This window comes from Toxorhynchites rutilus, chromosome 3 (genome assembly GCF_029784135.1).
Source record: "Toxorhynchites rutilus septentrionalis strain SRP chromosome 3, ASM2978413v1, whole genome shotgun sequence".
Lineage (NCBI taxonomy): Eukaryota > Metazoa > Arthropoda > Insecta > Diptera > Culicidae > Toxorhynchites > Toxorhynchites rutilus.
The window spans coordinates 184478867-184498040 of record NC_073746.1 but is presented as its reverse complement, the minus strand read 5'-3'; the positions used below and the strand labels follow the sequence as shown (position 1 = coordinate 184498040).

Below are 19174 nucleotides of genomic sequence, written 5' to 3'. Positions count from 1 at the left end.
CAGCAACTTCGATAATTTTTCATGGCTTTGGAAAGCAACCATATGGTAAGGTTTTGACATCAAATGATAGGTTAGTCTATTAGCTACCACTTATTATCAATTTCATTCAATTTTGTGTAACTTTTTTGGGCAATAACTTCGGTTTAAAGCAATTAATGTGCGGGCAAATTCACATAACGAGACAAAAAAACAAAAGCTTATAAAATTTAAAAATATGTAAACTTTTCTACAGTACTACTTTGATAAAAGATCACACATTGTGATGTAGGAAAAAACCATTGGATTGAACCTCCTACAGGAACAAAACTGTAGGTTTTGGCCAATGTTTTTGTTTGGCGATTTTCCGATTATGAAGACATGACATAACAAAATAATTCTTGAAGATTGGGGTTTCTGTAACGCCAATAATCTCAACCGATTTTGATGATATTACACACTGAAAATTTTTTGGCCTAAGAATAGGTCATAAAGTATATATCATACCGCTAGGATAACGATTACCGTATATTTAAAACCGGTTAGGGTGGCCCTAGATAGATAGAAAAATCAATCACAATTTTTACACCATTAACGTTGAAATATTACATTTTTTCTTAAAATAATTCATATTTCAAATATAGAACTTTTTTTCTCAAACTGATATAATTGTATGTATATAATCGAATCAAATATAATCCAGTCCGACCTGTTACTTCAGGAACCCGGTTTTGTTATTGTTGTTTTGGTTGAAAATCTGAACAAGAAAATCAAATTTACTTTTGCTGGTTTGCGCCTGTACCTTAAGTTTTGCAAGGAAAAAGCTTACAAACATTTGTTCACAAATGGTGTTAGATCTTGTTTATATTGTTGCTCCAGAATTGGATTTTGAAGCATTGCAGTATTTGCATGAAAACAGTGTCTTCAAACATCTGCTGTTCGGAATTTAAATCATGCGTCGAAACTTGATTCAAATTCCGAACACTACTTGAATTCTAATATTAATGAAGATTTCTGCATAAAAGATCATTTTTCATCCATTTACCTTACCTTTCCTAGCACTTAACATGAAAACAACAATCACAATAGTTAAAACAACTACAAAAACTGAAAAATCAACGATGCCTGTTTTTTATCGCTGGTTTAGACAGTCACTTTTTTGCAAATGCTTAGTATTCTGAATTATAGGTATCGATACCTGTAAATGATATTAAAATGTAGCCTGTATTCCAATGAATGTCAGGATTTTTCATTATTCAATTATTTATAACATTAGAGTTTAGAAAATTTGCATTTAAAAATGAAGTGTTCGGAATTTGAGACAAAACGGTACATATTTGGGTGGCCGCGAAAATGGTCATGTGCAATTTCAAAAAACCGACCATGTACACTTTGTTTATTGACCCAAAAAACAACCTGTGCTAAATTTCAGCTTAATCCCGATAATTCGCACAGCACGCAAAAGAGACAGTGTGATTTGCGTTATCCAGTCTTGCATCTCACAAAGTCATTGGGAGCTGTCTGCAACAAATGAGAGAGGTAGAAGGCAGCCGAGCGAGCAGACTTCCTGTGCGCGCTGAAATTCCGAGAGACGAGTATCGATTTTCTCTTCCTCACAGCCCTCCCATTTGCAAGCGATGAAACCGGGCTTTAGCACGCGAGTTTGGGATTGGCTCTTTCTCTTCTCTTACGTAAAATTTTGTGATGTGTTCAGGAAATGCCCCATCGTGTTTCGATGCGAACGATACACATGTGTTGTGTACACGAAGAAGTGCTCGTGCATTATTGCTTGCGATACTTTCTCGTGTACCTGTCTCAAAGTGACATTTGGTTAGGCCTTCTGAGATCTCGCACAGCACGTAGAAGAGACAATGTGCTTTGCCCTATTAAGCCTCATATCTCACACAATCATTGCAAGCTGTGTGCAACAAATGAATGAATTGATTGGATGACTTTAGCAGTGATCTTTATGTGAAACAGTTCTTCATCACTAATTGTTTTACGTGCCATATTACGAAGATTGAAATTTCAACACCATAAGCACAAATTCCCCCGACAGCACCAAGTGTCAGTTTGAGATAGGCACATGAGAAAGTCTCGCGAGCACCAACTTATGTGCATCACTCATGTTGAGGTGCAACGAGGTATTCTTGAGCACATCTCAATATTTTATGAAAGAGAAGAGAAGGAGCCGAGCCCAGGCTCGTGTGCTAAAGCCCGGTCACATCCCTTGCTCATGAAGGGGTTGTGAGGAGGAGAAAATCAATACTCGTATCTCGAAATTTAGCCGCGCGCGCACAGGAAGTCTGAAAACCTCTCAATATTTTACGAAAGAAAATAGAAAGAGCCATTCCCAAGCTCGCGTGCTAAAGCCCGATCTCATCGCTTGCACATGGAAGGGTTGTGAGGAAGAGAAAGGAAGAAGGAAGGAAGAATACTCGTCTCTCGAAAATAAAGCGCACGCACAGGAAGTCTGACTACGACTCAGTAAACAAAAGCGCCTAATACATTCACTTGCGAGACGCTATCATTAGCTATGCCGACACAGCCTTTGCTATTGTCTGACCAAAACGCAATGGACATGACATTAAAATACGTGTTTTCGAACAAAAAATTATTATTTATTACAACGTTACATGTATTTGGTCCCACACGTTGCGGGTTGCATTCGGTTAAATGGCAAACGCGAGGATCACCTTCTACACCTCATTTTTAGTTTGGCTAATGAAAAAATACGCCCTGTGGAAATCGATCGTGTAATTTCTTGGAGATTCCAGATCCGCTTACAGATCAATTTTCCCACTCGTATTCCAAAATTCGACCGAGTCAGAACTTTTCCGATAGGATTGACATTTTTCACTCTGTAATCCGTTGGACTCAAGTCCAATCGAGTCATTCAAATGTGCCACGCCTTTGAAACAAAAACTATAAATGAAAAACGCTCGATAAATAGAATATCACTTCACCTTCGTACAGTCTCATTCTATTTCACGTTCATTTTTTTCATTCTTCACACATTCTTCAGCGAAATTATCAAATCGTCAAATGAAAATAAAAGTGTCTTATATTCAAATGAAAATTTCGTTGGAGCTTGAACCGTATTTGCTGAAACTAATGAAAATGACGATGTGAAAGGATGTGCAGTTTGCCAGTAAGCGTAATCAGTGGCCGACGCTGAAGGTGTGACTATAAATGCCCTTATATGCCTCTTTTAATTCCACTTTTTTGGAATTGGAGGTCCGGGACAATCCAGTTGGGAGAAATAAAAATCGAACGAAACATTCAGTTGAAAGCAGTGATATTTTATTTCAAATGTAAAAATGAAACTGACACATAGCTCATTCGAATGAAAATGAAGATAACTCATTCGAGCAGTTTCAATTGTCAAATGAAAGCGTCTGCACGTAATGATTTTTTTTTTTTTTTAAATGAACTTACTGTTACCAGTAGTACTGTTCAAAATATGATGGGTAGTATCACACAAATAGGTCGAAAATTCATCCGAACAGTTGACGAATAATTTTCATGTATTTTTCCATTAAAGTTCATTAAAAACCTACAAAATGACATTTTTTCGTTTCTCGTACGTTATTGCTATGCTGAGAAATGTCCTACTTTATACGACCAGATTATAACTGAAACTGACTTTACGATACATTATTTATTTATCATTCATCAGCGTATTATTCACTAGAAAAAATTTATATGACAGAAGTGATTAAGCCACCTAGTGATTTATATAATGGATGAATTTTATATTGGTTAATTTATCAAAAATTGGGGGAGAATTTTATTAGATTATCTAACTACGGCCAATAATCGCTGGTCATAAAATTTGAAGGCAGAAGCCGACGATTTTAGGTTACTTTGTCTTTCAATTAGATATTTATCCTTTGGTGGCATGGTGCCGTAAAAATGCACCGAACTGTTATGAATTATGGAAGCCTATTTACATTTTATTTCTCTATCGGCACCTATTGAGGTAAATCAAAACGAGAAGCGGCATCCGAGCGATCAGTTATAAAGCAGTAAAAAAAACTTTCCCGTTTTTCAATTGCATCTTCAGGAGATAGACAAAAAGAATAAAACAAGGAAACTTTTGTCAATGTTGAAATAGTCATAATTCTTCGAAAAATATACTTATTCAGGGAAATTTAATCTAGCCTTATTAGCCCTTTTCCGACTTCGAGATGACTGCGTTTTTCATGTTTTTTTTTCAGAGTATAATATTTGTATGAACTCTGGTTTATTGACAAGATTTCCTACCAAAGCAGCTCGGAACAATAGTGTTTCTTCCTAGTTTTTCCTGGTTCACCCGCTTTATAGACCAGACCTTGCCCCTTCCGACTATCATTTGTTTCGATCGATGTAGAACGCTTGATGTGAAATACGCATCACCTCAGAACAGGGTAGTAAAAATTGGTTGAATACATTTTGGCTTCAAAAAAGGAACACTTCTTTCGCGACGGAATTCATAAATTGCCAGAAAGATGGGAAAAAGAAGTGGTTAACGATAAGCAATAATTGGAACAATATATTAATTCATTTTAATATTCGAATAAATGTGTTTTGACGTTAAAATGTGACCGTTCCAGCATAACCACGAATATCATCATCAGCGAGTTTTAATTTTCCTGCCATCCAACGGACAACCGTCACCCATCGCTTTCATGTAATCGCTCCAGCACACAGTGATGATACTGCTACAAAATTGTCTGTGGCTACATTCAGTTTGTCTTGAACAGTGCTCTGGCGAAATAAAGACACGAATTTCGACATCGTGAGAACAAGAATGAGTCACTTTTCAAGGCCACCGAACCCTTCACTATAGAGTTATTTTCATACAATTCAATGTAACAGTTCGATGCATACTAAAGTGATATACAAAATAATAAAAAAGTAGACAGATTTTTGTTTGCTTGGAGAGAGCTTGTGTTAATTTAGGAGTGTTATTGAGCCTATCGGAGGCTCAGGTCTTTTCGATCGATAATTCACGAATTGCACGTTCTCACGTATTCGTTTCGTTTTGTTTTCGAATTAGAAGTGCGAGCCGGATGAGAAGAAGAAATTTCCCTGGTGAGAGCTGTGTTCTTCGATTAAGAACTGAGGTTAAAATTCGATCCATAGCGATTACTATAGTTGCCGCCAACAATTGATTTAGGGTTTTCGGTTGCCGTCCTGCGAAATATGCTGAAAACCGTCACCCATGGCTATCGTGGGATTGATCCTTGTTCTTGTGTGAACAAGAATGAATCCATTGGCGCTTTTCACGGCCAATGAACCTCTCACTAATGAATTATTTAAGTACAATTCAATGTTACAGTTTGATGCATTCTAAGCGAAATTCCGATCGATCACTCCTCGGATATTCAAAAAGTTATTTCGATTGAGGACCCTTGATGTAGTTCTACGTCTCTCTTATTTTCTATGAAAAAAAACCAAACGAACGAAATTTCACACTATCAAAGTATTACCAACAGCAAACATCGATAAGAGTTGCTCTTGGAGTTGGACCTCTGAGAGCCCCATGATTCATGGTGAGCATTATTTAAATCCTGACAAAATTTGGTTAGTGTTATCTTCTCGTCTATTCCCTGTACATTTCATTTTCAATCAATTTGCAGGAAAAAAAAGATCTATATATCTTTATTTCACATGAATTTACAACAAAGATAGCTAACTTTTATCGAGAAAAGAGCCAAGAACAACGGATCATGTTCACTTAATAATCCAGCTTTTTCTTCAACACTCGCACTGTCGTATCCATCATGTGCGTTATTGACAAACCCACCGTGAAAGATTATCTAAATGGGTTTATTTTTGAATTTCTGTGGCGCTATCAGAAACCAACACAATGAGTCACGCTGTGTGGATCGTCAAACTCACCCCTATGAGGTGTTTGACATTACTCAAACCAACCAAAATGTGTTTACTTAATACACGTTATTCACATGCACAGCATCATCTCCGATTATCACACGCATACATCTTCCGTTCCGCGGGGGACGACGACATTTAGTATCTATACAAATGACAGTTCATGGACCTGTCTTTTGGATTTTTTATTCCCAGTCTGGGAGAATCAATACACAAAAATGTTCCAACATTGGAACGAATGGAACGCGCTATGGCTCCGCGATATTCACCCACACAAGAAATCATATTCTCGCACTCACAATGTTTAATTTTTTTTTCTTATCCTCGCACCCTCATCGGATGCTATTTCTTCTCGCAGCTTTTCGTATGTTCGGAAATAATCACACTTCCATACACCATCATGGGATGCGCGCATGATGATATTAGAAGTCATCAACAGAGAAAATGAACGCCATGTTCAATACATTTGAAGAATAATTTGATTAGATTTATAGTGATGAATCAACTCAAAGAATGTGAAATTTCCCATTCATAGTGACATCAACCCTAATTCGTGGTTTAATCAACATTAATCGTATTTATCACAGAAAATATTTTTAGCAATGACTACATGCACTACCTCAAGGTAACAACAAAAACTGCAGAATGCTATACCCGAAGAGGCAGAAACATCGACACATTTCTTTTTCCACACTATCAGTCGTAGAGATAAGAAAAAGTCTGCTGATAAAAAAAACAGTACAACGAATCGAACAAAAATGTTATTCTTATGAGCTGCCGTTTCCCGATTTGCTTCTCCTTATGACTCCAATGACTTCTACTCTATCATTTGCTATCATACATTGTATTAAATACCATTTCCTGCCACATTTCATTTGATTATTCGTAGCCTCCTTCCACGCATCCTTACTCATTCGCTTGAACTTTCGCTTTTTATCGCTCATTCAGTCGCCCTTCCCTTCCTGCACGGTTTCCTTCCCATTGTTTTGACCTACAACAATACACACAGCCTATCTGCACTGTTTTTTTTTCATTCACGCTTTCTTGAAAGGTCATCCGAATGAAGCAATTGAACGCAATATAATTCAAACCATCAACTCTGTGTGTCTCATTGCACAGGAAACTCTGGATCCAAGGACAAGGAATCTCGAAAGGAGAAGGACCGAGGCGATAAGGATGCCTTCGCCTCGACATCCATCTTTCTACAACACATGCCGGGTTCAGACGGTAAGTAGTTACTCATTGTAGCCCAAGCTATCTATTATTCGTTCGACCATATTTGCAAGAATTAAGCTTATCTTTGCTTTTATCACGCTGACATGGAATACTCCTACCAATATAATGGACTTTTTTTATGTTTTTATCGGAATTTTTTGTTTTTATCTCATAGGTTCCATTTGTTAAACAACCAGAGACTGATAGCAAATGTGACAAAGTTAACCTCGAGATATTAACTTGATGATATTGTACTCCGAAAAAAAATTTCTTTTCAAGAACTACTTACTGAAATTACTCAAATGTATCAGATAAGTGTCTGTATTTGCAGTTTTATTGCATATTTTATTGCAAAACAAATAATAATAATATCGGCATAGAGATGAGAGCAATACAAGCAAGAAAGCTTTAAAACGTTGAGTTGGAAGAACTATTGCCTGAAGATTATGGTCAAACACAATCAGGATTGACAGGAACACTGCTTACCGACCAAATTACAAAGAAACTATTTCATGTTAGCCGTGGTACGCAAAATACGTAACGCTAAAAATTCGCATTTAAATATATTACTCTTGTTCTTCTGACAAAGATGTTTAGCATGAGTTTCTGCTGAATATGGATGTGAATATTTGTGTAATCACATGTATAAAAAAGTATGAAAGTGATATTTTGTAAGTCATTCCTCACCTCCAAAGTTCTAGAGAACTGTCACCTATTCTCTCAGTGATGGAACAGACTGTCAGTCCCAAGCCTCGGCAAAGTCATATTCAAATGAGCATAGTCAGGGGACTATAAAGCCATCGAACTTCGCATTCGATTGAAAATTAGTGTTTGCTTCTTCCAGCTGTTTCTCCGTCAACGTAAACCAAAAGTCATTCAGACCCTTTCTTCGCGATCTGTTCTACGACGCTCCGTGTTCGTTTAATTTTTCACCGTCATATAAACTTCACGGTATATTTAAGTGAGTCGTATCTGTCAAAATTAATATTTTCACAATTTTCTTGAGATAAATAATTGAATAATTCTGAGATGTCAAGCATGACTCAAACGCGCTAAGTGTCACGTTTTGATGGGTCCAATTTGTGCTCCACAAAAGTACCGACCAAAAGGAAGAACCAGTGTAATAGTGGAATTTAATTTGAATACAAGCGAATCGTTGCACCATAAGCCCCACCCCTTTGTAATTCTACCGTCAGTCAAATCGAATAAATGTCGCAGTTAAACACTAAGAACCTCCGCAGACTGCAAACTTTTCATCGGCCGATAGTTTGGTCGGATTGAGCTAGGGTGAGTTCCTCAGCCAGGTTCTTCAGAAATACAGGTGCTATTCCGTCAGGTCCTGGTCCTTTCGTTCCGTCTATTTTCTTTAATGCATGGCATATTTCTTGTTCGTGAAAGACAGTTAACCGATATGTCATTTGGATATTCCGGTAAAAATGAAAGTCCCGTCCGCGATTTCCTTCGGAAAATGTGGGATATACTTCCTGAAATAAATTTGCAAAATGATTACAAACTTCGTTCGGAGAATTCGCTACATCTTCATCGAGATGCATCTGCGATGGATAGTTATTGCTTTTGAGCTTAGACTTTACGTAATTAAAGAATTTCTTCGGACTTTACGTGTGCACTTTCAATGGTAAAGTTTAGTTCTTGGAAAATATTCCGATATTCCAGCAAATTTTGATTACTTTTGTCTATTTTGTATTTCTTGTGGGTTTTTTTTTTGTTTTCTTTTCTTTAAATTTCTTACTTGAGCATTATACTAAATAGGATATTTGCTGGTTGAATTTCTTCGTCTTCTTTTCTTTGGCACAAATTCTGATATTTTTTTTAAATTTATTTTTATAGAGACTTTGCCTAATGTGGCCTCTGTCTTCTGATATTATGTTATTAAGAATCTCGTGAAGAATATGTAGGGATAAGTTGACATCCCGTTCGCTGTTATTAAAAATTGCTATTCTATGGCTTGTAGGCTACATTTGATTGCTTCAAAGTTCGTCTTGTTGTATTCCGGTACTACTTCGTACTCCCGGTCGATGGGCAATTGTCTGTTATGTATAAAGTTTGAGTATTCAATTGATGTGTGAAATTTTTCATTTTTTCAAAGGGGAGCCATGGACTCATTCACACAAAAGTAGTCGGTGCTGTTAGTAAATAATAGGTGTAAATAATAATTTTGAGAGTTTTTTACGTGATTTATTTGATTAAGACCAAGATGTGCAATTCCGTCAAATATATAATGTAGGGTTTCATTTTCCCCGACGACTGGAAATACAATGCGTTCATTATCGTTATCGGAAAAGAAGTCTACTTTATATTGATTGAGGTCGCCATAGATATGCAATTTCACTTCTGGTGCTTATTTTTTCTGTATTTCGATTTGCCGGTTAAAAAATAATTCATGCGACTTTTTATTTGCACGTTTGGGTGTGAAATACACGGTAGCAAATATGTGTACTTCGCAAACTATAGATAATTTTGCCTGAACATGTTCAAATTCTTTATGTTTTTCGGTTATAAGTTCTTCAGAAGTGAAATTTGCATTGATGGCAATGAGGACCTCTCCTCCAGACTTCTTCTGAGATAACGATAAGTTGCGGTCGTGCCGGAATACATTAAAATTATTTTCAAAAATTTCTTCGCTTCTTACGCATTCATCCCAGCTAGTTTCAGTTACAAGAATTGCATTGAAAGAAGCGGGTTTGGATAAATTTGTTCAATTTTTACTGGGCTTTTCATGCGATTAAAATTTTGACAATACATCAAAATTTCAGTCTGATTCTGTTGAGAAGGCTTAGAAGTTTTTTAGACTAATACCACTTAATTTATTATTTTTTCGACTACTAATTCCCTCTAAAGGGCGCGTCAGCCCTTAAACCACTCAAAAACCACAAACATTGAATTTTTTCACTTCTAAAATGTTACTTAAATCTACTCATTTGGAAGCTTCACAACTGTATCTTATATGGTCGATGTTAAGTCAGACCGGACCATGTGACATTTTTATGATTTTGAGAAAAACTAACATAAAGTTTAATGCTCTGCAATTTTCAAAACATTTAGTTAGCTAAAAAAATGTTAGCTACTCTCTGGCAATACTTTGACATACAGTGACTCAAATCCGTAATCGTACCCCACCATGCAGATCTCTTTTCCCTTCTTTTGAAAATCGAAAACAAACTTTCGGAACATTCCATTTAGATAAAATCATAGTGTCATATGAGAGTTAAAAGGATGGCTATCTGTTTTCATAATAATGGTTTTTATTTCTCTAAAAATGGCGAATGTGTGTGCTAATGTATGAAAACTCATGATCGCACGCTGGTTGAAATCTCAACTCGATTTCGAAGGCGTTGGCCAATTTCCTTATTCCATCATTAGTATAGTATCCCTTATTCATTGCAACTATCTTTAGCTGTTTTTAGCCTTATCTACGAGTTTTTTGGTGTTTTTTGGTGTTTTTTGGAATATTTATCAATTTTTAATTAATTAAGTTAAGTGGTTTTAATTAAGTGGTTTTAAAAACAATAATTTCCAGAAATTTAATGGTTTCTGAATTTCCTACACAGATAACTTCTTTGGATTTTTACTGGGATTGATATCGGAAGATTGTGGAGGAATATCAATAACTTTTGAGTAATTGTAATGTAACCATGTGGAGTAATTCCAAATGAAATCGATAAATGACAAAACATGAGTATTTTTTATTCGAATGAAAGTGTGTATTCCGTTTGGGTTAGAGGAAATATGAGTTTTCCACAGCAATTGGGAATTTTTTGACTCAAGCGTAACTTTTGAAAAGGGCGTATCGATCTTAGTAGGAGAAATCTTTGATAATTTATATCTCAAAAACTATGAGTCGTACCGAAATAGTGTCTTAGAAAGAGTTATAGAGTATTGTTGGCCTAATTTGAAAAAAATATACACTGAGAAGAAAAATTAGTACTCTTTTTTTATTTACAAAATAAAATTTTAATTTGCGATATTAAAAAATATGTATTTTTTATATTTTTTCTATTTTTTCATATAAAATAGAAGTCATTTAGAAAATTAAAAAATGGACCCAAGATGGTAAAACTATTTTTGACGAAATTTGTGGAACATCGAATTTTTAAGAATTTTCGAAACTTCGAATTTTTTTATGTTAGCAATCATTCTTAGCCACAAATTATGAATTCTGATGTGATTTAGAACAAAAAAGGTTATTATCAATCTCCTACTAAATGCAACCATTCTCGAGATATTTAAAAAAATATTTCTAATTTATAATCTTTTTTATAGTAAATAATCTCTTTTAATATGTTTGTCGTGTTATACCGTCATGTTCATGAAATTTTATGAATTGTCTTATAATTTGCAACAAATATAAATTATAAATTATAAAAGATTTCTCTTACTCAAATCGATACGCCCTTTTCAAAAGTTACGCTTGAGTCTAAAAATGAACCATGATGATGTATTTGGAAAAGTTGTTGGAAATTATAAGCAAATTCATAAAATTTCATGAACATGACGGTATAACACGACAAACATATTAAAAGGGATTATTTACTATAAAAAAGACAATAAATTAGAAATATTTTTTTAAATATTTCGAGAATGGCTACATTTAGAAGGAGATTGATAATAACCTTTTTTGTTTTAAATCACATCAGGATTCATAATTTGTGGCTAAAACTGATTGTTAACATACAAAAATTCGAAGTTTCGAAAATTCCTAAAAATTCGATGTTCCACAAAGTTCGTCAAAAATAGTTTTACCATCTTGGGCCCATTTTTTAAATTTTCTGCATGACTTCTATTTTGTATGAAAAAAAAATATGTATTTTGGATATTGCAAATTGAATTTTTATTTTGTAAATAAAAAAAAAGAGTACTAATTTTTTTTCTAAGTGTACATTTTTTTCATATTCAACCATCAATACTCTATAACTCTTTCTAAGACACTGTTTCGGTACGACTCATAGTTTTTGAGATATAAATTATCAATGATTTCTCTTACTAAAATCGATACGCCCTTTTCAAGAGTTACGCTTGAGTCAAAAAATTCCCAATTGCTGTGAAAAACTCATATTTTCTCCAACCCAAACGGAATACACACTTTCATTGAAATCAAAAATACAAGTTTTCAAAATCCGCATTTTTAGGACGATTTCATTTGGAATTACTGTTTGCGAACTTCATATGTCTTGAGATCTGGGTCATTGTCTTGGCAAAATTGAATCCTCGATTCCATCACAGAATGTGCACATTTTACATTAACGAGTTCAAGCCCATCTCGACAAGATACCTATTAGCTTCAAGAAAATGTTTTGTTGTTTGAGTTCGGCGCTTGGATATTATTGAAATTCAATATACAAATGATTGTCACATGGTCCACTCTGTCTGCACATGATATAGAGCCATTCCGCCATGATAAATGGTACATGGTCCGCTCTGACTGCATGCTATGAGAGATTTTCGTTGATCAATCATAACAGTTTCGATCCGTTATTCCTGCTGTATGCGTGATTTTCCAAATCTGATAAATGTGGTACGTAGCTTACATAATGCTTAACCAAATGTAATCACAAAATTTTCAATTTTGCGACTTGGTCCCTTGGTATTCGACTTGGTATTCGTTATTCCTGCTGTATGCGTGATTTTCCAAATCTGATAAATGTGGTACGTAGCTTACATAATGCTTAACCAAATGTAATCACAAAATTTTCAATTTTGCGACTTGGTCCCCTCTGACTTAACACCGACCATTTGGTCGACCATTTCGTTGATCAACGAAAACCCATCATAGTATGCAGTCAGAGCGAACCATGTACCATTTATCATGGCGGAATGGCTCTATATCATGTGCAGACAGAGTGGACCATGTGACAATCATTTGTATATTGAATTTAAACAATATCCAAGGTCGAATTGAAACCAACAAAACATTTTCTTGAAGCTAATAGATACATTGGTTAAATGTGCTTGAACCCGTTAGTGTAAAATGTGCACATTCTGAATATATTAAAAATAAACTTGGTCCCCCTGACTGAACGGATAAGTGAAAAAAGCTGGTCTTCAGTATGAATGATCGCAAAATATACTATTTCAGAGTGCGATTTAGGCTGTAGCGATGAAAATGAATTCAAATTTGACGATTCTATTGACGAACACTGTCTATGATGATTGCCAATGGGAAGTTTATGCTTAACATGTTTGCCGTTGCAATCAAATTCATTTCAGCATTAGATGGCAGAGACTATTCTGCTGAACGCAAACAAATGTTTATGCAGTTCCATACTCACTATCCTTCTCGCTCTAATTTTCATAGCAGAATGGCACACTTTAACTCACAACTGTTGAATGATTGAGAAATATTTCGAAATTGTTCAGTCACAGTGAACCAAGTCTTAAAAAATACTTCATTTATTCAGTCAGAGTGGACTATGTACGTATAGGCAACCAAATAACTGCCTATTTCGGCATGATACTTGATGTTTTTTACAACTATCATACGTCAAAGTATTGCCAGAGAGCAGCTAACATTTTTGAGAACAATATTGAACGAAAAAATTAAATGCTTTCAAAGTTGCAGAGCATTAAACTTTATGGTCGTTTTTCTCGAAATCATAAAAATGTCACAACTCGAAATTTTCAATTTTGCGACTCGGTCCCCTCTGATTTAACACCGACCATATAATTTTCGAATCTTTCAAATGGAAGCAACAGAATTGTCCTACGTAGCGTAATTTTTGCATTGGAGTTTAGGGTAAACAGGGCACGAAACAGAAAAAAAGTTCAATAACTCTGTCATTGTTGGAATTCGAACATATGCACGATTTGTATCATCAAATATGATTCTCTATCACATTCTGAAACAAGTAGGATTTTTTATTTGAGAAAGATATTTTATGTCTTTAAGAGGATGAATCAAAAATTGAATTCTTCTTTTATAATGAAAAAACAAAAAATATGTGTATAAAAAACAAATAAAAATAATTTTGTTTTGACTCGATTATATACAGTGAAAATAAATCGAAGATTATATATAATCGAGTCCGAGCTGTAAGTAGACAGCCCCATAATGCATATGGACAATTTAATCACCGTTAGCTGTTTTTCACAGCTTCTCAAAAGCCCTTTAAAAATTATCTGTCATTGATATACAATAAGTAAGCAAGCGCTGCCCTCTGTCGTCATTCGTCGCAGATTCGTTATTGAATGCACTAGATTGATAATGGCCGGCTTGTGACACTTTCCAAACAATTTCCAAAAATTGGATAAAATTGCCGGACAACCGAATAGCATTTCAAATGTTATCTGGAAAACGAAATGCTTCAAACCCTATGACAATTTACTAATAGAAAAGTTTACACCACTCCCATTCTCTGCACTGCATTGCACTGGTCGGAAAATCGTTCTTTAATTTCTGAAAAATTTCTCTATTGAAAGAAAAATTTTAACGCTTTCGCGTGAGTTCTGTTACAATACTAAAAAATTTATTCAAAAGTTTCACAATATATACATGGTTCCTTAAACTAAGATTGACGAGGAACATCTCCTCTCTCTCTCTTGAAAACCGATAACATATCGGTTTCGTTTAGATCATCTACCTTCCTTGTCCCTTCTTCTAGCGTATGGTAACGTGCAGTCTGAGACGGCTGCACTACCCTAAGAAAATACCTTAAGTTTATAGCACCTCGTCGGTGCGCCTATCTTATTCTTGGATTTCCCCTTTCCATCCTTCGCTCTAAATAACATCCTTTTATTTTATTACACCCTGCTGGTGTATCTGGCTGAGCGCAGCTAGGGATGGAAAAGGGTAATAAAAATGCATCCTAAATGATGCATGCATTAAATTGTTTACCGGACGCTATTTAAATATTCGTCCATTCTGAATTTATGACCGGCAATAATTTCGAACTACAAGCGTTTTCTAGCCTAACAAAACACTTGAGCTCTTACATCTTTTAATTGCCTTACATTGGTCCTTTCTAAACGTTTCTATACCTCGCTTGGAGGTCTTTTCTAAATATAATCTCAAATATTGCTTATCTTATGGATCTGTAACTCGATCCGCGATAAGCCTCAGCTGTCCGTAACATTCCGGACTCCGTAAATCTACTACATAGATTTACCAAATTCTTCAGTATTATCATTCTTTTCTACATTTTAATTTAAATTTTTGATAGTCGTTCTACATGTTCTAAATCATATACATTTGCTTGAACATATTTCCATCTGTAGCTGTATCGCTTTATTCTGTGTTTTATTGTGTGATTTGATTTCACTCACATTATTATCTTTTCCTTACACTTACACTTACAAGTTTATACTAGAAAACATAACTTATTATTTGTTTTATTAATAATAGTATTTTTTGTTTCATTTTTATTCTGCATACAGTTATGCAAACTAATCGTAAACATTCGTAAATTTCGAATAATTGCTCTCACTAGTAATTTGATATAACCGTTAATTATATAAACTAACTTCAAGTTTCTTTTTGGAAAATTATTCATTGAGGTTCAGTGTTATATAATATTTTCCATTAAAGGAAATGCAAATTACATTTTCTTTTCTCTTATAAGATTTTCTTTCATCAAACACAACGTTCCATTTTAATGCTAAGTTATCTCGTTGCCAAGAAAGGAATCTTGAATCCAACATCCCTTTGCTAGTTGTCTTGTTACATTGCTGATATTGTTTTTCTCAAAACATCCTTTTGAAATAATTAGTCAATGTGCTAATCTTTTGGTAGTACAATTACCGTTCCTTCAGCAAGTATTAACATTAAAGTTTGTCTCTGAATACTAAATCCAATTTTAAAGCCTCAGTTCTCATGTAACTGTTCCGACTAATCATATAATACGACTGATCGTAGCTCACATAAACTTTTTCAAGTCGTTTTCTTTATGCATGCAACTCATGCTCTCATAGTGTGATATACTTTGAAATACATTTAAAAATTTCATTCAATTTTTTTTCCTGTTACTTGTATTCAAATAACTCATAATGTCATCTACATTGTATAGTTAACCATCTCCAATCTTTCCCTCAGTTAAGACTGGAAGCTATGCTTTTAATATTCATTTGAATAATGCATTGATCATATTCTCAGCAACTCACATGCTGAGCTTCGCAAACCACTTGTTTAAAAAATCTTTCTTCAGCATCTCACATGCTGTATTTCATCAACCGACTTACTGGTGATGTTGTTACTCTCAGCAATCCACTTGCTGAGTTTTAAGCAATTCACTTGCTTAAAAAAGAAACTTTTGGTTTTGACCCCTTCAGCAAATCACTTGCTGAAGGTTAAGCAATCCACTTGCTAACAAATCAGTCTTCCAAATTCTTCATAGCTGTATTTTAATTTTTTCTACCATCAACTAATTTACAGTTGATATCGCTCCTTTCAGCAATTCACTTACTGAGCTTTGAGCCAATCATTCGTATAGAAACTGGCTTCAGCATATCACTTGCTGCGCCATAATTTTTTCTTTAGTGGTCAATGTATATTTTTCAGCAGAATACTTGCTATACTTTTAACCCATCAGAGTAATGTTTTGAGCATTCCAAATGCTTGACGCTTGACCAGACAGTCTCTTCTTTTTTGCTCTAATTGATATTTTGGACCTTACAAGTTATCATTTTATTGGGTCCATTTTATAACGAAACAATTGTATCTTAAATTGTATTAAAGTCTTTCAGCAGCTCACTTGCTGAACTTCAAGCAAATCATTTGCCTAAAAATATTTTCTAATTAATTCAGTTAACAGTTTTGTTAAATTTCCATTTTAAGATTTTCGTCTTTATATTTTATCAAGCTTAAGATTTTCTATACTTTATATAGATATAAAGAATATCAACATATTACAAACGTTGAAAACAAACTTTCCAACCTCTATATTAGAGAGTTTATAGTTTTGATCTACGGTAATAATTTCCCTATCTGGGCCATAATTTTGCAAATTGCGGAAACATATAATGAAAGAATCCGAACTCATATCTTGCGCTAACTCAAGATGTATTGCTCTCGTTGTCATACAGGTAAATAGACGCCCCTAATACTTAGGAAACAGTCTTCTAAAGATTTGAAAGTTATTCAGAGCCATAATTTTTCAATTATAAGTAGTCCTATTTTATACGAATCTATGGCTTTTAACTATAACGATCGCATTATTTTATATGTGTTGCCCTATGACTAAATATTGTCAACATGTCACAAATTTTGCAAAATAGAATATTCATCATATTTCGTTAATGATGGTACAATAGTGTAACTCGCGGTTACAGAGTGGAAGTCGTTTTTGATACGACGTCGAGGATACTGGTAATCTGGGGTACAGTATTTATCGAGATTTCCAATACTATAATTATCGACTGAATATGATTTTCTATTGTGGGAATTATTTCTCCTTGGAAGAAATGAAGATTCATTTATAAACAATTCCTTTGGTGTTATTTCTGGCGCTACCTTCCTCGGAGGCTCAATAACACAAATCTCTATATTTGTTGAGTTTTCAAATTGTATGTTAGCATCTTGTGATGAATCATCCATCTTGATGATAACACTTTTGGTTTTACATTGGCTCCCAATTTTTGGGATGAACTTTGCACTTCTAAGGAATTTTTTAAAACCTTCACGCCAGGCTTTCGTCTTCAAATAAAATTTTGCTAATATTTTTGTTCTATTTCTGAGGACTACTTCCTCTACTGCTACAGGTGGTTCTATTTCTTCAAACCGTTTTTCAGTTGGGTATTTTATTTTCTGTTCAACAATCAGTGTTGCAACAGAATTCTTAATTAATCCAGTAGCTGGCCTTTCCCATTCTGGATCTTGAAGGTTGATAGATAGTTTTTCTATCTTAAAATTTTTAGCGTTTCCATTATTGGAATCCGCTATTTCTTTATTTGCAGATATCTCATCCGCCCTGACTTCATGCATCACGCATGGTTTTTTCTTTTCCGCCATAATTCCTCTTTCTGTGGAGGTTTTCGTATTTTCTTCTATCACAGCCCATACATCTGTGATGATACCCGTTTTGCCTATTGCGGGCAAACTATTCTCATAATCAGATTCGCGTTTTGCGACTGATATGGTTTTAAATGGCTCTTTCCTCACTGGGAATGAGCAGCCATCTTCACCGCTCTGAGGACTAACATCTCCTAGTTTTTCATTCATTTCAACTTGTATCACTTCAAGTTTGTCTTCATCATCTGAATCTTCTGACTCAGATGAATTGTCATTTTTCCTCCTCATATACCTAGCCAACTTAGGGTTCCACGGAGGAGGTGCAATTAATCTGGTTACTTTAGATGATTCAAATACTTTGTCATCTGAATCATTACCTTTCCTCCTGCAATCAACTAGATCAGGATTCCAAGGAGGAGGCATTTTTAATTGATGGCATTCCTCTGAGTTTCTAAACTCAGATTCAGAATTGCCATTTACTCGCCTATGCAATTCACTAATTACCCTAAATGGAGGCGGCTTGGTTGGCATATCCTCCTTATAATAATTTCCCCACCCACTAGGATATATGCTAGTAGCGAGTATTCCTATTAAGTCACTTATTCGCACTTTCTTCGAATAATTATATTCTAGATCTGTGCATTTGACACAGATCCACCGATCACCCGTTAGAGGGGCTTGCTTTAGATTAGTGCAACTCAAGTGGAACCATCGCTCACACTCGCAACAATAAATCATCTGTTCCTCATCAGACTCGTGACATAGGTGACAGTGACCCTTCACATTACGTGTGAAGTATTTAGTGGTAATCATCTTGTATGTGTTTTCCATATTCCTACTAATTTTATTGTTTATATTTTAATGTTGGCTCACTTGACCGTACGAATTTATTCCTTTATCATTTCTTTGCTCTCTTGGCCCCTATTTTAAAAACTCCCATGGTTGCTATCGCAACCCCTATAATTCTTAATATAGATTAATTCTATACCTGTTTTTCGATTAACTCATCTGGTGCTGGGATACTACTGCTGCTGCTGGTGCCGACTGGTTCTTGAGTGGTCCAAACCTTCTGGCTCGGATTGTTCTTGTCACTTCTGATAGTGCCAATGCTGGTGCTGCTGCATCTAATGCCACCGCTTGCTTCTGGTT

The 19174-nt window shown here is 35.0% G+C and overlaps 1 protein-coding gene across 10 annotated transcripts in view; it reads left to right on the top strand.

Moving 5' to 3' along the window:
* The window catches only part of LOC129780626 (uncharacterized), a 329353-nt gene that overhangs the window by 293230 nt on the left and 16949 nt on the right, over nt 1–19174 (top strand). For all 10 annotated transcript variants that reach the window (XM_055789108.1, XM_055789106.1, XM_055789109.1 and 7 more), the window contains one exon: nt 6973–7080. In XM_055789108.1, the coding sequence (XP_055645083.1) occupies nt 6973–7080 (108 nt within the window). The remainder of the gene's footprint in view (nt 1–6972; nt 7081–19174) is intronic.